General features: G+C 50.8%; 7 protein-coding genes across 7 annotated transcripts; 6 read left to right on the forward strand and 1 right to left on the reverse strand.

Moving 5' to 3' along the window:
- Positions 1-270: 270 nt before the first annotated feature.
- Positions 271-3,565, forward strand: VFPPC_00505 (mediator of RNA polymerase II transcription subunit 16; the record flags this gene model as incomplete). Its single annotated transcript, XM_018280512.1, has 8 exons — positions 271-437; positions 502-856; positions 920-1,175; positions 1,235-1,888; positions 1,956-2,075; positions 2,135-2,248; positions 2,308-2,589; positions 2,652-3,565. 8 exons carry the CDS (start codon positions 271-273, stop codon positions 3,563-3,565), a joined length of 2,862 nt encoding a protein of 953 aa, XP_018148646.1.
- Positions 3,566-7,573: 4,008 nt separating this feature from the next.
- Positions 7,574-11,377, forward strand: VFPPC_00507 (intracellular protein transport-like protein; the record flags this gene model as incomplete). Its single annotated transcript, XM_018280514.1, has 2 exons — positions 7,574-8,244; positions 8,536-11,377. The coding sequence occupies 2 exons, from the start codon at positions 7,574-7,576 to the stop codon at positions 11,375-11,377; spliced, it is 3,513 nt and encodes a 1,170-aa protein (XP_018148648.1).
- Positions 11,378-12,295: 918 nt separating this feature from the next.
- VFPPC_00508 (DNA polymerase POL4) lies at positions 12,296-14,518 on the forward strand (the record flags this gene model as incomplete). The annotated part of the gene is made up of 1 exon (XM_018280515.1): positions 12,296-14,518. One exon carries the CDS (start codon positions 12,296-12,298, stop codon positions 14,516-14,518), a length of 2,223 nt encoding a protein of 740 aa, XP_018148649.1.
- A 977-nt stretch (positions 14,519-15,495) lies between these two features.
- Positions 15,496-16,496, forward strand: VFPPC_15158 (peroxisomal membrane protein (PmpP24); the record flags this gene model as incomplete). The annotated part of the gene is made up of 4 exons (XM_018292911.1): positions 15,496-15,522; positions 15,638-15,753; positions 15,822-15,848; positions 15,923-16,496. 4 exons carry the CDS (start codon positions 15,496-15,498, stop codon positions 16,494-16,496), a joined length of 744 nt encoding a protein of 247 aa, XP_018148650.1.
- Positions 16,497-17,201: 705 nt separating this feature from the next.
- On the forward strand, positions 17,202-18,524 carry VFPPC_00510 (COP9 signalosome complex subunit 4; the record flags this gene model as incomplete). Its single annotated transcript, XM_018280516.1, has 2 exons — positions 17,202-18,431; positions 18,495-18,524. The coding sequence occupies 2 exons, from the start codon at positions 17,202-17,204 to the stop codon at positions 18,522-18,524; spliced, it is 1,260 nt and encodes a 419-aa protein (XP_018148651.1).
- Positions 18,525-18,694: 170 nt separating this feature from the next.
- VFPPC_15159 (GDSL-like lipase/Acylhydrolase) lies at positions 18,695-19,711 on the reverse strand (the record flags this gene model as incomplete). The annotated part of the gene is made up of 4 exons (XM_018292912.1): positions 18,695-19,001; positions 19,076-19,264; positions 19,321-19,366; positions 19,501-19,711. 4 exons carry the CDS (start codon positions 19,709-19,711, stop codon positions 18,695-18,697), a joined length of 753 nt encoding a protein of 250 aa, XP_018148652.1.
- Positions 19,712-20,451: 740 nt separating this feature from the next.
- Positions 20,452-22,378, forward strand: VFPPC_00511 (bifunctional purine biosynthesis protein ADE16; the record flags this gene model as incomplete). Its single annotated transcript, XM_018280517.1, has 3 exons — positions 20,452-20,600; positions 20,681-22,163; positions 22,223-22,378. The coding sequence occupies 3 exons, from the start codon at positions 20,452-20,454 to the stop codon at positions 22,376-22,378; spliced, it is 1,788 nt and encodes a 595-aa protein (XP_018148653.1).
- Positions 22,379-22,560: the final 182 nt, after the last annotated feature.

Consider the following 22,560-nt stretch of genomic DNA (forward strand, 5'->3'; position numbering starts at 1 on the left):
GTGGCGCGTCTCTCAGTGAGCCATAGCCATCGCATCTCATCTGCCAATCATCAGCCATTTTGTCGACCTTCAATAACCTCACATCTTTGCGCGCCCAGGCTGTGTCATCAAGGTTTGTTGATCCAGACCTTCCGAATAGCTTGGGCGATTGTTTTATTATTTTTTCTTCTTGTCCTTGTTTTCTTTCATGTTGTTGGCGTCGATGCACCCTTTGTTTCTCAACCTGCCTGACATTTGAGATACTCAGCCCATTGCAGACAAACCGCCCAAATGACAGCCGAGAAGATGCCTCTCATTCTGGACAATGCTATGCCTGTGGATCTCAACAACGTCGACGACTTGTTTGGAGACGATGTGCCCCTCTCCCTTCCGGTTCGATCTCATAGCAAGCAGCTACAACAACGGCTAGATGAGCTCAGGAACCGAGGCGCCTGCCAGTATGAAACTCACCCACCAAGTCATGCCCTCTCAGGAAGATCACCGCAACTGACCATTGAGTAGAGCTGTAGCATGGTCAAGACTAGGCACAATCGCTTCATTGACTCCGGATGGACAGACCCTCGAGCTTCGCTTCTTAAGATGCCATCCCGACACAGGGATCTGGGAACTCAGTGAGCCGACGACGTCTGACTTGGTCAAAGGCACACCAGCCATCCCCTTGGTTCATTTAGAATGGAGCTCAACTACCAGTCCGGATTTGGCCGTCATAGATGCAGCGGGCAGAGTCTCCCTGGTGAGCTTTGCGATTTCGTTGAACCACCCATTCGTAACCAGGAAATGGGAGACAGACACGGTCGATGACCTTCATGGAATTGCTGGCTGTTATTGGCTACCAGTTGCACCATCTAATCAACAGGTAATTTTGTTTCTACGTAGATGGTGTGATATTACTACTGTCGAAATATGCTGACTTCTCAAGAAACCCTTCAATATCATGTACGGTCCTGCAAACAAGACTGGGAATGTGTATCAATACGAAAGCTCCTTCGTACATGCCATAGGACCAAACCATCCACATTCTGCAAAGAGTGCTCTTTTCTGCGTAACTATGGGCGGCATGCTGAAGATGTACTGGTCGCAGAACAATAATCGCATGGAGGAGACAACTATGGAGCTTGAAAGCATAAATACATCTGACGAGTTGGTCACGCATGCAGCATTTGCTGCTGACAAAAGTAAGGAGATTCTCAATTTCTTGGAAAGTCAGCTTGGATGGCCACTAATGGTAATGTAGAGCATCTTATCGCTGCTGTTGCAACGTCTTCTCGGCAGCTGAAGATCCTCAAAGTGGAAATCCAGTGGGGTGGACCTGGTTCGTCGTCGGAAAAGAATACCATGCCCCAGAACGCCAGGTTAAATCCGGCACTTGTGGAAACACATGTTGCGTCCGCAAGTTGGCTATATGCTGGCCCTAACGAGACCAATTATGACGCTTCCATGTCGGAATTATCTTTCCTACACGTATTGCCGGCGGTGCTGGACAACTCGGGTTCCAGTACCGTACCGCCGTTAATCATGACTGTAAGGTCAAGAAATGCGGGTGACGGGTCATGTCAATCCGCTCAGAGTATCTTGGATAGATGGGAGGCGGTAGAATCCAAGCAGGGTCTTGATTCTGCTTTTGAACAGTTGGGAAATCGAAGGAATAGCGTTTCTTCAGACTTGCCAAACACTATTAAGCTGCGGAAATTGGAATCAGTCATGGTCAGTAAGACCGTTATTGGAATTCAAGACATACAGTATGGCAAGGTCATTATTTTGACAATGTCGGACGGGTCGGTTGAATATCGAGATCGGTTTACGTTTGAAGAAATTTACACGAATCAAGACGTAAGCAAGGTCATGAATCTACGACAAGTTGGATGGGTGTTTTCCGATGATGGACCCTGTAAGTCAAATTTATATACCTCTTCTCCCTTTCCCATACGTCAGGGAACCGCGCTCACATCAAATAGGCCACCAAGCTGCTTTCTCCCCAACATGCTGCTCTATGATACAGATTGGAGACGATGGCAAGGTGCGGTGGAACAAGCTTCACTACCCTCTGGGCGACATTGGCAACTCTGCACAAGACCGTATGTCCTATCAATGACAATTGTTCCGTGTGATTTAACCACTCTAATGTGAGACCTAGCCCATTATCCCGCTACCATTGCGGCAATGTCCATCACAGCAGCCTCATCAATGTGGCATCAAACTAGCTATGATGATCTACTAGCAGTTGCGCATCCGCTGGCATCCAAGAAGCGTAAGCATTTGTCAAATCTAAACGAAAGCAATCGATGCCATGTACTGACAAACAAGAAGGATTCACGCCAGATTGGATCAGTGAGCTGATCAGAATTATGAAAATCCAAATCGACTATTCTGAAGAGACGCACCACGACTCTCTTATGAGGAATTCGCCGCTGCAGTCTTGCCTCAGCATAATGAGCAGCTTGGGATTCCAGGGAGAGACCCATCGGCGATCTTTCCAGAGCAAATTCGCCATAATCAACCTGAATATGCGAAATGTTGTAATTCTCATCACCCTTGCGAGCAACACGCCAATGAACATCAGGGAGAAAATGAGTCCCCTGGACGAACACGGTAAGCCTACTACATGAGATGCTGTTGCTGATTCTTACACAAGCTAATGGTATAACAAACAGAGGTGGTAGATGCTCTCGCTGGCTGCGCAAAATGGTCCGTTGATTTACTCTGCTGGCTAGTAGACTGTCTCTTTGAACTGATGAACGACGACCACTTCAAACAACGACTAAACCCCCAACGCCTTGGAGAGTTGAACCAATATCTGCACGAGAGGAACGACGTATCACTCCACCTGCTACTTTCATCTTCGAGCCGCAGCTTCGTCTCAGCAGTATGCCGCAGGATATCCCTCCTCGAGGCCATAAGCAACAAGGCCATCGACTTCTACAAACGCCAAGCAGCAGGAGATCAAACTGGCGGCGGCAAACCACCCAACCCGCAACTACAACAAGCCTACCAAAAGATGCAGCAAGTCACCTCAACAAGCCTCATCAAAGTCACAGAGTTCGAAAAGCTCCTCAACATACTGGCATCAGACATCAGACAAACCTACACGACATACCTGCCCCGTGTGGTGAAAAACCAACCCAACGCGCCGCAAGGAAAACAACTCGACGTTGCTGTTAAGAACACGCAAATTCATTTCGAGGTGGCGATGCTGCTCTCCGGATCGCTGCCCCCGTCTTTCCTGCCCGTTATAAACAAGTTCTTCGGCAAGGATCTGCCTGCTTTTCGAAAGCTCACCGATCCGGCGAAGCTCTTCTTTGCTGACTTTGAGCTTTTGGGGCTGCAGGACGATAAGAGTAGTTTGGCTGCGAGGCGGGCAAAGGGCGTGTATGTGGACATCTTCAAGCGCACTGAGCTGCGGAGTGGGCGGGGAGAAAATAGATGGAGGCGATGTACGAGGTGTACTGCTGTGATGGAGGATGTGTTTGGGAGTAGGCCGGGCTTTACGTTTGTGCTTGCTCAGCAGCGCAAGTGTTCGTGCAGTGGGTATTGGGCCTTGCTTCCTAAGGGGAAGTTGGTTTTGTAGGGCTATGTATTGGGATATTGGCGTTTTGGAGCTACGTGCCGTGGGCTGTAATTAAGAGGTGAAGAGGAGGTTCAAAAATTTTGTATTGGTGGAATAGGCATATGTGTAAGTTGTGCAGTTTGGCGCGATTATGTCAACCCTTGGAGTTCAAATCGTGACGTTCAAACAAACAGACAGAAGGCAACGAGGTAGTATTTTGTCTTGGGCAATGTTTGCAGTGCTGCATCAGAGACATACATGAGACGTGGCAATATGTGCAGTCGGCTAAGTACATCGAGGGAGAGTGACACAATCGATCGAGGCTACAGCCTTGGATCATACATCGCAAACCCAACTCTCGGCTTGACGCGCCGGAACAACCCACGCCGATAGAGTCAAGGCATTTGCATACAGAGTACAGCTCGGGCAAATAATCGCTATTACCTTAGGTCACGAAGCCAATAGAGATTAACGTACCCGAATACGGCCACTGAGATTCTAGTGATGACATTGAGGCTGGCTGACTGTTACACGAACATGGCCAAGATCCACGCAATGATTGGACGCGGTCCCTGTACCAGCAAAGTTGCAATAGTTTGTCATTCCAGCGAATGTCTGCGGCTACATACGGGAAAACGTAGTCGTTGCCTGTGGGACTCAGCTGGTGCGAAGTCACTCACTCTACTCGATCAAATCTATATAGCGCTTCAAAATCAAGAAGGGAGCCCCAAGTTAATTTTACCCAAGGCATTGCGAGGACATCAGTGGAGTAGACCAGACATCTAAGATTACCACAGTGGACCGCCATCGAGTCAATTTTGGGCCACTTTGTCTGGGGGAATGAGGTTGAGAAACATGCGTAATGGACAGAAATGCATGTTACGGGTTGTGCTTTGGGGCAAACGAACGCGAATTTTCTTTTGTTTAGCTGGGAAGCGCATGAGTTGCTTTTGCGTCACGGGTCCCGAGCGGGCAAAGCTGTCAATGCATGTAGCCATGTGTTCGTCGATTAAGCAAGTGCCGACATGTGACTAGAAACGTTAGAACGGAACATGGCTCGAGGGAAGAAGCAAAGAAAATGCTCCGATGTGCGAAAGGAAAAGAAAGGAAAGGAAAGGAAAGGAAGTGTATGCAAGGAGGTCGGTTCGGCGCATGAGGATATACAGCGGGATGGTTTGGAAGAGGGGCCAAAAAGCAATAAAGGGTGTCAAAGAAGATTTGATGTTTGGGTTTCCCTTTTGGACCGGTTCAACCCAGAAGTTGCTTATGGCGAGACTTGACTGACCTTGAAGTTGTTATGGTGACCACCTGGTGTTCTTCCCACTCCAACTAAGAATCTCGAGCGGTCTGGTCGTAGCCTATGAGTTTGTTGATTGCCACATTGCAAATCTCCAACTGAACGAATGGCAGAAGCAAAGCTCGTTTGCCCGCAGTTGGCGTTAACCTGCATGAACATCCGACTAGCCATACAAATTACATGTTTCGTATGACACGATAAACAACTACACCTCATGACCTTTGCCACAAAGCACCACGAGTTCATGAATTCCAATGAAGTCGTCGTTGTTGATATAGGGTGGGCTGCTGACTGGACACGGCGCTTACTGACTGGCTGTTGAAGATCTGAGTGCTGATTGATTCAATGTTGCTCCATACAACCTGACCAATGGGTAAGTTGAATCTTACCCGGACCTTTCTCCTTGCCCGAGAATGCTGCAGGCGCTTAGGAAAGTTGCAATTGCAATTCAAGACCTCCTCTTCCAATACCTTGCTGGTCATCCACAAGTTCAGGTCAGCCCCTGACCCAGGTGCTCGATCGACCAGTCTGGACGTGGCGATTCTCCTAGGCCCCCTTGTTCCCCTGTGCCGTCAACTCACCCACGCTGTATTACCGAGCGCCAGGAGCGGTGTAGCCAGGGTATCTTTTGGTTGTGCATGGAGCAGGAGCTTACGAGATCCTTGGCCGGAATAGTTGCATGTCCCCAGTTGATATCTCAACTCATTCGGCTATTACGTCCTGGGGGAGAGATAGCGAGATGACTGCAGGATATGGGATGATGTGTGGTTTTTCAACCCTGTTGGGTCAGCTGTGCCACCGCTGAACAGTCCACCCAAGTTCGTATTGTGCTGGGAACTCACACCACCGAATTCTCTGGGGCTGGTAATACAGCCACTGGGCGCCTCTATTGCTCCAAGAACTTCAGCCATGATCTCGAGCTGTCAGTGGTAGCTCGAAACGAATTGATGAAAATTCTTTCGTCTTAGTGATTCTTTCGTTTGGGTTCAGCGGCTTCCGGCCCGCAGCGTTTTGTGTTGGCCCCTGGTTTGTTTGGTTTCTGCGGGTAGAGCTCAAACGAAACTCGGAGTTGTCGCAGGTGGTTTAGCGATTGGCAGCTTTGGGCGAATCACGAAGGCTGGCCGAGAAGACGGAGCTGATACCCTTCTTGTGGCGACAAGTCTCATATGCAATGATGTACAACCGGAGTATACATTGCCCAAGCCCCAGGTCAACTCGACGTTGACTTGTGCGAGGGACGATTATACCGGGTCCGAAGCGCCTTTGTCAAGTGGTCGTTCATGGCTCATGGCATCCTTGTGCGTCGGCACATGAAAGATGCATACAGAGATTACCATGAAGATTCCTCAGTTAGGAATACCACGCATTGAGCAAACGAATATGTCCAAGTCACCGCTGGTGCCGCCACGATGTCCCCCTCCCAACGCCATGTTCAGTCGAGAGCAGCATTTTGATTGTGACCTTCTGGACACAAGTGGCGGAGGTTCCATCAGTTCCTGGCACTAGTCCAGGAACCAGTTCTCTAGTCGATTTTCCATCGAGGTCAGCAGCTGTTGGACCTGGTTTGGGGGTATAAACCCAGAAATAATGGTGGGGATTGTGGTGGTGTGGCTGACATTACGAGCCAACGAGCGTTTGAACCTGTCGACAAACCGCCGAGAAACGACGATGGCGTCGGTCGCCAGCCACCTAATCCGTCAAATCCGTTCAAGGCTCGGTCTTCTTCTCTTGTGGACGGACCGGGGTTATTGGCACAGGTGCATGGCTTCTCAAGCTCTTGGCTAAAGTGGTTTTTTTTGGAGGTTCGTCTGGGGGCACATCAACCTTACCCACGTTGGCTTCTTTAATTATCGATTCGACCACACAGACCAGACATTTTTATCCACCATGGACAATTGGCTCAAGCATCGAGAGAAGGGGAGGGTCCAATGGCGATTCCAGGTGGAACTGGTAATATCTGGCCAATTTTGGGTTGCACGGGAGTAACATTGGCTGGAAGCAAGTGCATGTACGGAGTAAGGTACCTAGGTACCTAGGTATGTCCATCACGGCGTCTGGAGTACGGAGCACGGAGTATGCAGGTACGCATTGCTTGCTTCCTTCCTCGCTGCTTATCGATTGGCACACGCCGTCAAGTCAATCGTTTGATGTCCGTCCTGCACGCGCCGACCCAATCACCAGCCAGCCGTGTCCAGTCCTTTTGCTTCTTGGCCGCCAAGCCATTGAGCATAATGTCCCAAATGTCCCAAACCTGTTCGCATGTGCTTTATCATGACATATTATGAGTTGTCGACAGGAAAAGGAACCTGCCTGTCATCAAAAGCGCTCCGTCAATGAACCCCTGCCTCCTGCAAATTAGCCTCCCTACCACTCGACCCCTTTTTGGCCAGGAACCTGTCGTTGGCGATGCCACCCTCCCGGCCGGGTACCTTCCGCTAAACCTCTTTGGGGTCCGCACGCGCTCGTGTCCCTGTTCATCCTCGACCACCTTGACCATCTTTGCCCATCTCTTTCTCGCTCTGTCTCTTCCTGTCTTTGGTACCCCCCCCAGTAACAAACAGACGAAGCTCACTTCCTCACCGTCAATGGTTCTGATGTCCGCCGCCCAGGACCGTGCCTCTTTTCCCTTTCTCGTTTCTCAATTTGCCGATACTACATCCCTTTCATGGCCAATTTAATGACCTGGTGATAAGACATTGTTGCTTGGTCTGGTCACACGCCCGAGTCCTAAAATGGCACAATTAGCTTCGGCTCATGGTTCTGAGTCGGTGTCGGCGGACATTGACATGGAGTCGAGGTCGTCGTTCATTGCGCCAACTTCTGATACACCATCTGCCTCAAAGTCTTCTGACCTGCTCCGACACGACGTTGACTCCTCATCAAGCCACCAGCTCCAGGACCGACAACACCTCCAGCACCTCCAGCACTCGCAGCAGCACCATCAGCACCATCAGCACGACTCCTTGGACAAGATCCGCCGTCAAACATCATCTGACACAGACACGGACACTGACACCCATCAGCATCATCAGCATCATCCTCGTCCCCCTCTACCCACTGGACATAGCCTGGCCAATAGTCTCAGCTCCTTGGCTTCCTTCTCGACTCCTGTTGCGACTTCACAGCCAGCAGTTGCCTCAACTACGTTTGACTCAACTATTATTCCTCACTTCCCCCCTCCTCCCTTCCGGACCCCTATCAAACGGAAGCCTTTGTCCTCATCGGCTTCTTCTTTGGCTGCGTCATTGTCTCTACGAGACTCTGTTATCGCTGCGGTTCCCGCTCCCTTGAACTCAGAAGTTCTCCCTAAACCCGGCCAAAGATTTGCCAGGCCACCATCTGTTGATAGTCCAACGTTTTACGACTATCCACAGTCCCTCAGGACCTCAGTGCCTTCTTGCTCGTAAGTTTCATCTATATGCCCGGCCCCTCCCTTGGTTTTACTATTGGGGATATCTCCCTGTTCTTGCGGCCATCTGTTGCTTCCTGCATACGTTTTGGCTTGGCATTTGTCTCGTCTATAGGGACGGTGTTTTCCTAAATTTAACGAGGGCCTCATTCGCGTCCTGTCAATGCCGAGCGGCTACTTTTCCTAGGCTCAGCCAACGCGGGCCGCGCGTGTATTTTTCTCCCGCTCGGGTTCGACATGAGAGTTCCAGAAGGGCGCCTAACTAACTGGAATCTTAAATCTCAGATCTCCCGTCACCGCCAACCTGGGTCACGCCCACGGGGAAGCTTCCGAGGCGCGCAGCATTCCAGCAGGCGAGCCGCTTTACGAAGATAGATCCGAACTATCGGATGTGCTATCTGTCTACGACGAGTCAGATTCACAAGGCTCCAAAAAGTCGTCATCTCCAGATGAGAACAACATCGGCGGTTCTAACCCTGGACACGTAATAGATGACAATAGCTCCGACGACATAGAGTCTATTGCCCGCAGCTTTAGCCCTGGACACGTAATAGACGACAATAGTTCCGACGACATAGAGTCCCTTTACGGAGACCGTTCAGACTATACTCCGACTCCGCCCATGTTTGCTCCCAAACCAACTCCTCCACACCTCAAACTCGACACAGTCGAATCATCAGCTTCCCAAAGTGAACTAGAATTACAACAACAACAACCTGGATCTCCAGAGTCGGCAAAGTTAGCTGCATCTCCGCAGCTGAACAAGCCGCTACCTAAATCGCCCAGCCAGGCGTCGCCTTTTGCAACACTGTTTGGCTGGTCCAATCCGTCACCGTCCGTGACGGACTTTTCGTCCATACCCTCACCATTGTCCCCCAGCAAAAACGCAAATGAGGCGCTTGGTGCTTCGGGAAATAACAGATCGAACTCATCATCTAGCAATTCCAATGGTGCAACATCGAATCCAATCGGATATTGCGAATCATACTTATCAACACCACCCCCTGGGACGGCCGCGTCGTCTCTCCAAATCGATGAGATGGAGGACGAACTGAAGGCCATCAGCTCTGAGCTGGCCGCGTCCATCCGGCGTGAGATGGATCTTGAAGACCTCGTCGACAGGCTTCAAGAACAAATGAATAACCCACAAGCACCAAGCAAGCGATCAAGCGACTATTTTTCAGATTCGGGTTACAGCTCTGCCAAAGTCAGCGAATATGATCATAGCAGAGAAGAAATCGAAAAGATCCAAAGGAGATCAGAGCAGGAGAAGGCATCCATTCGTCTAGAACTAAGCACCAAATTACAGGATGAGAGGTCAAGGAGGAAAGCTCTTGACCAACAGATCAAGGATTTATCTGAGAAGGCTTCGCAAATGGACCTCGCCCACATGAATAACCTGGATGCCAATGATCGAGTCAAGGATTTAGAGAAGGCGTGCGAAGACTTGAGACGACGGCTTAACGAGGAACGCGATTCCAAGACCAATTTCGAGGACTTGCTCTCTGGTCTTAAGAGCGAATTGCAAGAAGCCTGTAATGAAAGGGACAATCTTCGAGATGAAGTTGTACCCCAACTACGAGCCAGAGTGGAGGGGTTGGAAGCCGAAGCAGCTTCTTACGCTAACCTTACATATGAATCCACAAAGATGCAACATCAACTACAATCCCTGAAGCAGGAAAACACGTCGCTTCGTAACTCACTCGGCCCAGATGACATTGCGTTGGCTAGGTCAAACACGGTGGCAGCCAGCTCTTTCAAGGCCAGAGGTCCAAGTGGTTTTGGTGGCTTGTCTAGGTCAGAGAGCGTTAAGCACCCTCAGTCAGAATCAAGGGAAGCCCTGGCGGAGCGATTAAAGGACGTGGAAGCCCAACGAGATGCCTTGCACAGTGCATTGAAGAATCTCCTTGAGAGGCAAGAATTCCAGACCCGCGAAAATGAAAAGAAAATCAAGATTCTGGAGGCCGAGCGCCAACGGCTGATGCTAGAACCGCGGAAAGCAGGATTCGATAAAGAAATCTCCAGCTTGCGCACCGAGATCAATGTCCTGCGACGTCGTGCCGAAGATGCACTCGAACAAAAGTGGCAAGTGGAGAAGGGCTTGGGCGGTCTAAAGATGGACCTTGATAGAGCCGAGGAAGAGATTGCTTCCCTTCGCTCTTTGCTTCAAGAAAAGGATATTCTAATCCCTCCTTCACTGGCTCGATCCAGCGCCGCCAGTGGCACACTAAGTACTCCTGTTACCTCAGAATCTCTCCAGAAGGCCTATCAAGACCTGCGAAGCTCCTACTCCGAATCATTGGAGCGCATTAAGAAGCTGGAGCTTAACACAGGCGACGCCGCGTCCGACGAGAGGACTAAGCTTGCGATTGAGCGCCTGGAGCAGTCTCTTTCAGCAGCTGTTTCAGAGCGGGATGCCGCGCGACGACATTTGGATGGCCTAAAGACCCAAGTCAACGGATTGGCGGCTGGAGAATCTGAAAGCCTTAACAGGGAGAAGGCCTTATCCGAGGAACTGGGCGAGTCTGCTTTGCGTGTCGAACAGCTTGCTTCCCAAGTCCAGCAACAACTGGCTACTAACGCTGAGTTGCGACAGCGACTTACTGACACGGTTGCTCGAGGTGAATCCGACCGAAAACTGAACTCAGAACGGATTACCGAGCTGCAGGCACGCCTCCATGCCCTCGAGGAGCAGCTTGTCACGGCGCAGACCGCCTCCGAGGACCGAGTCGGTCGACACGAAGAGGAACTTAGCCAGCTTCGAGAAGCCCACAATGAGCAGCTTCGTCGCATCAACAGTGGTGCTGGCGTAGGCGTTACCGCCCGTAAGGGATCACTTTTGAACCCTGCGGCGTCAGCTGTCTTTGGGCGCTCTAGCCAAGTCATTCCGGCCAGGAGCTTTGAGGAGGAAGTTGAAATCAAGAATCTCCGAGCCCGCGTCGCAGAGCTCGAGAAGGCTCTTGCCGACGCTGAGAGCGAGATTCAGCAGGTCGTTTCTAAGATGAACGAAGCGCAGATTGAGGTCATGAACCTCCAGGAAGAGCGCGAGACAGCTGCTCGAGAGACGCGAAGACTCCAGAAGGCTCTGGAGGCGGCCAAATTGACACCACTGAGCGGACGAGCTTAACTTCAGTTGGCTTCAACAGAGCACAGATGTGGTGATACGAAGCCAAGAGTCCAAACAAAAGGTGCTTCAAAGGTGATTAGTGGTTGAAAACAAATGTGTCATGAAAGGGATTAATTGTGCTGCATAAGCGATTGGAGTTTTTTGTTGTTTGCTTTGCTTGCATCCATACGGAGGTAGGCTCTATCATTGTATGGGAATCGAACTCAGCCTCACATCAACATTGTTGATAATCTGTCCATAAAAACAGGGCAAGCTCGGATTGTCATCATACATATTCAGATTCAAAGTATGGATTATATACATGGTGCTGCGGAGCAATACACGGGCAGACACCCGAGGCGGAAACTTGTCGAAGTTGCAATGGACATGGCCGGCTGGACGACCATTTGCATCGTATTATATTCTGGAACACTATAATGTTTTATTAGTAAAATCTAACTCTTAAGTATGGTGGGAAAATGGGGAGGTTGTAGTGTATTATTAGAGTTGTGGGTTAAATGAAGGATTTTTTCACCAAGAAAAGGAGTCTAGAACTATACAGATTGAAGTGACTGTAGCCTGCCTGGTGGCCGTTGTGTATTGAGTTTAATGCCTGGTTTGTTGTCATTCCCATCTCGACGATTGTCCTGGGTGTGGCTGCCTACGGGCGACTAGACGCTCCACATCGGAGTGCAGGCGACATTCACGCTCCATCGCCTTCCCAGAAAGCCTCGCCGTTCTTGTTGCGCACAACTACAACCAAAACTGTCAGTGAATATGAAAATCAATGATGCATTTGTCTCAGATGTCATATTCCCGCCGACTTGACACGCTATGACCTGGTTGTAATCTTAACCAGACAACAAAAGTCGATCCAGGACTCACACTCCACATCCAGACGGGTTTCTCCCTGCAGATGTCCTCGAAAGACATCAAACCATGACGCTGGAACAGCCTTCTCTTAGCGAGAAAATCGACTATTTTAACCGGTTGAAATCATTTGAAGACAATGGCGAAGATGCATTTGACGTGCGCGAAGAACAAGACCGTCTGCAGCTTGCCCGATTCTTCCACACCAGAATGTCGCCCGCGCCTCAAGTCCATCAAAAGGCAGCAGACATAGATAATCAACCCGCAGCGAAGCACCTTGAAGATCTAACGCGATCAACTGCATCCAAACCAATAACTATAAAGGCGACTCCTCAGAATCTCACTCGCACGCGCCTCAACAACCTCCTCGACCAGGACCAAGACGACACCGTAGTGCCGGACTCGAACCGTCCCTTGACGGGGAGGAATACGCCGTTGCTTAGACGCCTGGGAAGCACTGATTCACCTTCGAACCTGATGTCTAAGAAACGGAAACGCGATTCTATTCAACTCCGTCCAGAAGGAGAGCAGATTCTCAAGGGCCTTTCATTTTACTATATACCAAATAATGATATTGCACCCGCTAGAAGACTACGTATCAATAAAGCTCGTGAGTTCGGAGCTTTGTGGACGCGGGAGATAGCGAGTGCGACGCATGTCATTGTTGATAAGGGGATTCACTACAAGGACGTGGAAAAGGTTGTGGCCGGGAAGGACGTGTGTGTTGTGAGTGAAGAGTATCCTGTGGATTGTATTCGCTTTAGGGCGTTGCTGGATGGGAGGCAGAAGAAGTATATGCTCCAGGGGCAGCCTGATGTGACCGTGCAGGAGGAGACGGCGAAGGAGGTGACAAGTTCGGAGGAGTCGACAACGTCATTGAAGATTAAGCCTCAGCATAGGGATTCGAGGAGGTGGGATTTCGTGCCGCAGCTGGGGACGCCCTTGAGGAGTGTGGAGGGGACGCCAGCTGTGGAAGATTCGCAACCGGGGGATGCTGGGCGGGAGAGTGAGAAGAAGGGGTTGGATGTGGATGATGAGTTGTCGGGATACATTTTGATGATGCAGGAATTTAAGGACCTTCCGCTCGATAATGACGATGACGATGGTCGATCTGTGGCGGATCATACAGAGGTTCCGTCAGATGAGGAAGAGCGAATCTCGTCTGGGGATGAGAAGAAGACCAGGTCGGGTAAGAAACGGGTTGGTCAGAAAGACATGAGGTTTGAGGATCGGTTCGCCTGCAATCAGGCTGGGGCGCAAGATGCGTATCAGAACAATCCGAATGCTAGGACGATTGAGGTTCTACAGAGCATGGCTAATTACTATGATCGAATCAACGATCACTGGAGAACAACGGGATACCGCAAGGCGATTACGACTTTGAAAAGGCAATCTTCCAAGATTACCACAGAGGAGGAAGCATTTAGGCTGCCGCATATTGGACGAAGAATTGCCCAGAAAATTGAGGAGATAGTCACGACAAATAAACTCCAGAGACTGGAGTATGCACAGGATGAACCGATGGATGGCTCTCTCCAGATATTCCTACAGATATACGGTGTGGGCACGAAGCTCGCTCAACAGTGGCTTGCTCACGGTTATCGAACACTTGAAGATGTCAAGACAAAGGCCAAGCTCAACCCTAGCCAACGAGTCGGGGTAGAGCACTTTGACGATCTTAACACCAGAATTCCTCGCCGTGAGGTAGAGGCTCTGGGGGCGGTTGTGAGAAAGACAGCGGCAAGGATTGATCCGCAGGCCGAGTTGATAATTGGCGGGAGCTACCGCAGAGGGTCTGACAGTTCAAATGACATCGACTTTATCGTGACCAAGTTGGGCACAGACTCGGTGGCACAACTGCGGCCGTTCTTAAATGAATTGGTTCGTACGTTGGAGAAGGAGGACTTCCTCACGGCACGCCTGGCATCGTTTCATACTGGCGGTGATGGCAGCAAATGGCACGGTTGCTGCGTCCTCCCGAAAACGAAGGGCATCAACGACACGGACTACCGGCCGATTTGGCGACGCATTGACTTTTTGCTTGTGCCGGAGTCGGAGATGGGTGGTGCGCTGATTTATTTTACGGGTAATGATATTTTTAATCGCAGCATACGGCTGCTGGCGTCGAAGAAGGGCATGCGCCTCAATCAGAGGGGGTTGTTCAAAGATGTGGTTCGGGGTCCGAATAGGGTTCGGGTTACGGACGGGGAATTGGTGGAGGGGAGGGATGAGAGGAGGATATTTGAGATACTGGGCGTGAAATGGCGAGAACCGCATGAACGGTGGTGCTGATGATTGATGATGATGATGATGATGATGATGATATTTGAACTGGAATTGCATGGGTCATCAGGAGCAGTTTTGGGTTTAGATGGGCAATGGACATTGAATGTCTCGGTGGACGGCGCTGACCGCGAGCAACTTGACAGCTTCGTTTTAGACAATCAAGAAGGAACGGCCAAGTAGACTTGCATCCTGCCAATTTGAGAACGTGTCAACTAAGCACCCGGGGAAGTTGCCAATTTGGATTGATGCCCCGCCTGGAGAAGTGTTGGCTGTTGTGTCAATTTCGCGGTGAATTTCTACTCTTGCAAAATAATGCCTGTTGTATTGTCTTCTGATCCATTTGCCCGTAAATTCACATGTGAAAGGCCAATACCACTGTACAGCAGCCAAGACATATCGGTCAGCAGCGCATTTGCATGTCAAAAGATGGGGACTAAGACTAGTGCGTCATATGGCCTGGCTGTTCCGTCGCGGGGCGGTCGCTGATACGGCTGGTCTGGCTTAATGTCCATGGATTTGCCAGTCCCCAGACGGCATTGGTGCACATTGGATTGGATGCGAACCGCTCAAGTGGACGGGACCCGCTGATGACATGGACCGGACTGGACTGGACTCGACGGCTCCAGATCAGGACACCAGACAGCAATTGACCACAAGCTAAACCCGCATTCCGAGGCTCTATCCCGGACCAGTTGACGCTTTTCTGCATCCATGTCCACCAGACATATCAACACCGGCGCCGCATTCACCTCTTGCATCCAAATCGACCTCTCTTCATCACTCCCGAGCTGCAACCACTCCGACATACCCCGACCGAGCACCATTTCTTCTGCGGTTTCTCAATGCGCATACCCAAGATTTGAATCAACCAATCTGCCTCTCTAGTCTCGCCTTTTAGCAGAAACCAGGCCGCTCTCGCGTGCGGCTTTGCCTCTACGAACCGGCCGAACATTCCCCATACCCACTCTTTGCCGAGGCACATCATGGCGACGACCGTCGAAGCTCTCAAGGTACGAGATGCGATGCTCTATGCTATCACAGCGATGCGGCGACGTCTATATCATTTTCCTGGACACTGTGAAAAGTTTGCGCGCTGACTCTTGGGGTTGTTCTGCTCTCATGTAGGTTGCGCTGGAGCGCATCGTACTGGACCCGAGATATCATGATCTTCTCTCGTTGCTCAAGACTGCCCGCAATGGCGCCGTCTACGGAACCAAGGTTCGGTTTCCGCATGCACTGGTGTAAGTACATGCTGTATTTATCATAGCTGTGCGAGAATGGCCGTAACTGACAAAGGTGATGCCTTTAGGATGATCTTCCTTTTCCGATCTGGAACGTACGTACATTCGCCGGCCCATATCGAGACCACATAGCCGAGGCGATATGCTAACGAATTTTGTCCCCAAACAGATTCCGACAAAAGATTGCCTTAGTATTGAGAGCTACCAAAAAGCACGCCACTAACCTGGCCCGATTTGCGACGATATACAAACTGACTCTGCTCGCGTTGAAACACTGGGGGCCGAACCCCGGCAAGGAAGGCATGTGCCACTTTATATTTTGCACTTGGAAGAAGTCCAAAACTAACCTTGAGTGTGCCAATACAGGTCCCTACGACACCTTCATCGGAGGCCTTTTGGGCGGCTACATTGTATTCGGCCAAAGGTCGAAGCGCAACGGCAAGATCTCCTCGGTCAGCCAGCAAATCGTCATCTACATCTTTGCACGAGTCGCGCTGGCGCTGGCCCGCATCGCCGTCAAGCCCGGACACGGATTCCCCGTCGTCTCGAAAGAGCCTCTACATTCTCAAATCAGCTACTACGCCTGGCCGGCCTTTGCCTCCCTCTCCTGGGGCATGGTCATGCTGCTGTTCAAGACGCACCCCGAGGATCTGCAATCCAGCTTGCGAAGCAGCATGACGTACATTTACAAGGACTGTGACGAATGGGATGGCCTGAGGACGTTGCTGTGGCATAACAAATAGATAGAGTATATATTATTTTTCCTGTCGGCTCTGGTTTAGATCGGGATTGTATGACGAGTTTGTTACGGGGTCAGTGTTTACGACATTGTGGGATCTAGGAGAAGGCGTTATGCAAAGACTTTAGGTTACTTTGTTACGTTTAGGATTTTGTGGCATAGCATGGGGTCATTTTATAAATGAAATCTACGTATGTGTAAATAAAGGTTGCGGCTGATTGTGGATGCATGCAGGTTTCTGGTATTTTCATGTCTTCTTCATCTACATCACCTACTCGGTATGTGAAGCGCATTCTCGTCTACTTGTAAAAGGCCAGTAGAGCGATGATTTCCGTACTTGTATATCCCATGTTCTTCGATTTTGAGCTGTAATCAGAGCTCAGTTTGTGACCAAAAGTCATAACCAAGTCCAAATAGCCGTTTGTAAATCAAGGCCACAGACTGATTTAAAACTTTGTATAAGTCGGAATTTAATTCGAGGTGGTTTGTGCTTCATTGGCATCAATGACATCTGGTTCGACCTGCAGCCTGGAGCGGTGGTGTCACTGCCCCGCTAAAGCTCCGTGTCCCGCTCACCAAAGAAAGCCCCGCCAACCTCAGAGCTCCATATTCAAACCTCCGTCAACATTGCAACTCTGTCACCCTTCAGCTCTCGAATTTCCTCAACACAGCTTGCACGGAACGGGTAATTCGATATAGAGAAACTGCCATGGCTCCCAACGCAAAAGTCGTCGGGGCCCTAAGCCAAGCCGAGTCTTCATCCGGCGAAAAAGGCCCCGTCTACGAAGCTCTCCTCGCCGACATCAAGAACCTCTCCTCGCCAACCAGCGCCATCGACGACCTCAATGCCATAGTCGACTCCTTCTTCGGCCAGGCTCTCGGCGTCGTTTCCACAAGATCAGTCCTTGGTGCCTTCATCTCAACTCTCACGGCCCTCAAGAACGAAGAAATGTGGATAGAAGTCGGCACCCGCACGCTCTCCGTCCTCTCCTCACAGCCATCCTCGTTTTTCGACGCCCAAGCTACATTGTGCGACCTCGTCGCCACCGCGCACGAAAACAATGAAGACTTCCTCGAAGCGGCCAAGGCACTTGCCGAAATCCCACTAGACAGCTCTCAGCGCAAAGTGACCGATGAAGAAAAGGCGAAAGTGTGGATTCGCATCGTGCGAAACTACCTCGAGGTAGACGACTCCACGGCCGCAGAGACGTACATCAACAAACTCAAGAATATAATGCACACTGTTTCAGACGCAGACCTGAATCTGCACTTTAGGCTGTCACAAGCCCGTATCCAGGACGCAAAGAGAGACTTCTTGGGTGCGTCCCAGCGCTACCACGAGATAAGCTTCTCGCCTGCCATTGCGGAGGAGGAGCGGCTGCACACGCTCGGCATGGCGATTAAGTGTGCTATTCTTGCGCCTGCTGGACCCATGAGAAGTCGTATGCTCGGACGGCTGTACAAGGACGAACGGGCCGTGCAGTTGGACGAGTTTGGAATCCTGGAAAAGATGTTCTTGGATAGGTTGTTATCGCAGGCGGAGGTTGATAAGTTTGCTGAGGGATTGCAGCCGCACCAGCTGGCTACGACGTCTGATGGGTCGACTGTTCTTGCCAAGGCTGTTGTTGAGCACAACTTGCTTGGGGCTTCGAGGCTGTTCAACAATATCCAGTTTGAGGCGCTGGGTTCCCTGCTGGGGTTGGATGCGGACAAGGCTGAAGAAACGACGGCTCGTATGATTGAACAAGGACGACTGGTCGGGCGGATGGACCAACTGGATGGTATTGTGTGGTTTGAAGGTGGGGAAGCATCGGGGGAGAAGGGCAGCGGAAGGGCAGAGGTTATTGCCGGCAAGGAGATGCGAAGATGGGATGCCAATGTGGAGAGTCTGGCGGAAGAAGTTGAGAATGTGACGAATTCGTTGCAGAAGGAATTCCCCGTAAGTTTTGCAACATTTTTTCTGTCTTTACGACCACTGAGTTTACTGACGTGATGAAAACAGGACTTTGTAGCGGCGAATCTGGTTGTGTGAACGACACAAAGATAAACTAGCATGCGGTTTACATACCTTTTTTTTATTTGGCATTTTTGGCGTTTTAGGCAGGCATAAGAGCATGTTATGGGGAGGGGTATCCTAGATTTTTATTTCATTTCCTTTATCCTATAAATCTATTTGAAAGTGCCTGCAAAACAAGAGCCGAGCTACCATAAATCCTTCTTACGAACCACGACGTATCCCTCACTTAATCTGCTAGGATTACCATTTTCTTCCTCAAACACGGTACTATCGTTTGTCCTGGTTAGTCCCTTAGAGGAACCAGACGCTGCTGCCTGCCGTGCAGCTGTTCTTTTCGCTGATGCGAGTGCAGCCAAGAAGCCAGTTGCTATGTGATTGCCCATCCAGTCGTAGCCGTCGGCTGTTAGATGAAGTCCATCGTCCCAGTATCTGTCCTTGTCTTCTTCTGATAGAGAGTGGAAGGGGATCTTGGCGTGAAGGTCAAATGAGTAACTACACGGTGGGAGTTAGTTACACCTTTCACGCAGTCGTGCGCCACGTACAGCAGCTCGGAAAGGCGCTCTTACAAGTTACGCTCCTTGTGCTCCAGTATCAATGAGTTGATCTCAGATCTATTCTCTAAAATCCACGCAGGCCTCGACTCGCTCTCTGGAATGGTCAAGGCAAGGACTTTGCTGCCTTTGACGAGAGGTACGTCCCAGTTTGACTGGAAGGATTCGTACATGGCTTTGGGTTGTATAGTGTAAGCGAGGTCGCTATTGAATGTAAGCCATGGCACTGGACATTAATATGTGATGAGACATAGACGAACTTTGTGCCTCCTAGTATTATGACCCAGTCGTAGTTGCGCTTGTTGCCTATTGAAAGGTGAGTTGAAGTCGGGTGGATGACAGTCAATGATTGCATATGCAGCTTCACGTGGAGCTGAACCTGTCCTTTCTACTTGCACCGACGCTGCCAAGGAACAGCACGGTGCAAATGCTACACTCACATTCGACTTCTAGCCTCTGTTGAAATCTCTGGAAGGTGGCAACATCTCCTGCAACTCCACTCGTGTGCACCTCGAGCTTGGTGTCTGGAAGGGATTCTTGGACTCTGGCGGCGAAGGCGATGGAGTATGGATGGGACTCCATGCCGAAGCTGTGCCAGCCGGAGGTGAGGGAGTCGCCAAAGCAGAGGATGCTCAGCGTTTTGGACGTCATAGTGCCGACTGGTTGTGTAGCTGGGGCGTGTGCCTGCGTTTGATGTAATGATATTGGCAAGGTATTACGAGGTGTGATAAGTCAAGTGTTGATGAGTTGGAGTGCGAGTGTGTTGTTGGTAGGCAGTAGCTGAACATTGAAGCTGGAGCTGGACCTTAAGCGCTGAGTGACATGGCATTGACACTTATCAGTCATGCTGCATGTGCCAGCATTGCAAGAGCTTGTGCCTGTGGTATGACAGACAAGGGGATTAGAGCGCGCATTTCAATAAATTCGCAGGATGTTTTTTTATTTCGGATAAGTCTGTGCAAAAATACTTGTAGATAATTGTAGTAAAGAAAACAGGATATGTTTGGGAAATCTGAGCTTTGGAACAGAGGATTGAGCAGCAGATGTCTGGTCAAGTCAACCAGACGGTACTGTAGTCATTGGCGTGGGTCCATCATTGAGGCTGCACTGGTTCAATGTTAGTTCCCTCTGCTCCTCAAGTGCTCCCGAACTGCCCCGCGCACCACCTGCCACAGATACCAGTTGACATGGACAACACAACCCCACCACTGCTGCCCTCCGCTGCCGTCCATGTCCGATAATCTATCGTAAAGTCTTGTGCCATTGCTACCCCGCCAAACTTTTTTTCCTCATTGCGCCACTTACAATCGGCATTGCAATCGTTTACGAAAGAGGCTCACTTGGTGTCATCCCTATTTCCTGTCTTTTGTAAAAGTCGACATACAGTCACCATGTCTGGAAATCAAAAGATTGCTATTCTCTCCGTCTACGACAAGACGGGGCTCTTGGATCTGGCCAAGGGCCTGATTCAGCAGAATGTCAGAATTCTTGCTTCCGGAGGCACCTCTCGCATGATCCGCGATGCTGGCATGCCTGTCGAGTATGAAACCCCCCACAGGAGGAGTTCATTGAATATTTAAAGTCACGTCATCAAATGGGATTTTGACAATTGGAAAACAGGGATGTCAGTGCCATCACCAAGGCTCCCGAGATGCTGGGCGGCCGAGTCAAGACCCTCCACCCTGCTGTCCACGGCGGCATTCTTGCCCGCAACCTCGACTCCGACGAGAAGGATCTGGCTGAGCAGGGCATCGCCAAGGTCGACTATGTTGTCTGCAACCTTTACCCCTTCAAGGACACTGTTGCCAAGGTCAATGTCAGCATCCCCGAGGCCGTTGAGGAAATTGACATTGGCGGCGTGACTCTTATCCGCGCTGCCGCCAAGAACCACGGTCGTGTCACGATCCTCAGCGATCCCCAAGACTACGCCGGCTTCCTGAAGGAGCTTGAGCAGGGCGAAATCACCGAGGCGAGCCGAAACCGATATGCCCTCAAGGCCTTTGAACACACTGCCGATTACGATACCGCCATTTCAGGCTTCTTCCGCAAGGAGTACGCTGCCAACGGCGAGCAATACATGGCCCTTCGATATGGTGCCAACCCTCACCAGAAGCCCGCCGCTGCTTACAGCGTCTCCGAGAAACTCCCCTTCAAGGTTCTCTGCGGCTCTCCTGGGTACATCAACCTTCTCGACTCACTGAATGCCTGGCCGTTGGTCAAGGAGCTCAAGCAGGCCCTTGGCAAGCCAGCTGCCGCCAGTTTCAAGCACGTCTCCCCCGCCGGTGCCGCCATTGGTCTTCCCCTGACCGCTGAGGAACGCAAGGTGTACTTTGTCAACGATATCGAGGGTATTGAGACCTCTGCCCTTGCGCAAGCCTACGCCCGTGCCCGTGGTGCCGATCGCATGAGCAGCTTCGGTGATGTCATCGCTCTCAGCGACGTTGTCGACGTCCCCACCGCCAGCATCATCTCTAAGGAGGTCTCGGATGGAGTCATTGCTCCTGGCTATGAGGACGCCGCGCTCGAGATCCTGAAGAAGAAGAAGGGTGGCAAATACCTCGTTCTCCAGATCGACCCAGACTACAACCCTGGTCCCACTGAGACCCGAACTGTCTACGGCGTCACCCTCCAGCAGCACCGAAACGACGTCGAAATCTCCCCCAAGTCCTTCGACACCATCGTCACCCCCAAGGACGGTGCCCCTCTCTCCGAGGATGCCGCCCGCGACCTGACCGTTGCCACCATCACCCTCAAGTATACCCAGAGTAACTCTGTGTGCTACGCCTTTAATGGCCAGGTCATTGGCCTCGGTGCCGGCCAGCAGTCCCGCATTCACTGCACCCGTCTTGCTGGCGACAAGGCCGACAACTGGTGGATGCGCTTCCACGAGCGTGTCCTCAACATCAAGTGGAAGAAGGGCACAAAGCGACCCGACAAGAGCAACGCCATTGACCTGCTCGTCAGCGGCGAACTTCCCAAGTCCGGCGCCGAACGAGAAGCCTTCGAGGGTGTCTTTGAAGAAGTCCCTCCCGCGTTCACCGACGACGAGAGAGAAGCATGGATGAAGCAGCTCAAGAATGTCTGCGTATCCAGCGACGCCTTTGTATGTTTTTCTCCCACCCGGATATACCATGATCTTCTCGAAAACTGACCAAGCACTAGTTCCCCTTCATTGACAACGTCTTCCGCGCCTCCCGCTCAGGAGTCAACTATATCGCCGCCCCGAGCGGCAGCCAAAACGACAATGCCGTTTTCGAAACCGCCGAAAAGCTAGGCATCACCTTTGTCCAGCAGAACATTCGTCTCTTCCACCACTAAGGATACGAGACAAAAATACCAACTTGATTTCTTTTGTAGGAGCCGGTTTCAAAAAATGGGAGGTTAATATCAAAATTGGGAGAAATAGGAGGGAATGCAATGGACGGATCGTCTGCGTCATCTGATCCTTTTGAAGGATTTTCCATGTAAATACCATAGACTTGGTGAAATGCTCGCCTCAA

The sequence above is a fragment of the Pochonia chlamydosporia genome, chromosome 1, assembly GCF_001653235.2.
Source record: "Pochonia chlamydosporia 170 chromosome 1, whole genome shotgun sequence".
Lineage (NCBI taxonomy): Eukaryota > Fungi > Ascomycota > Sordariomycetes > Hypocreales > Clavicipitaceae > Pochonia > Pochonia chlamydosporia.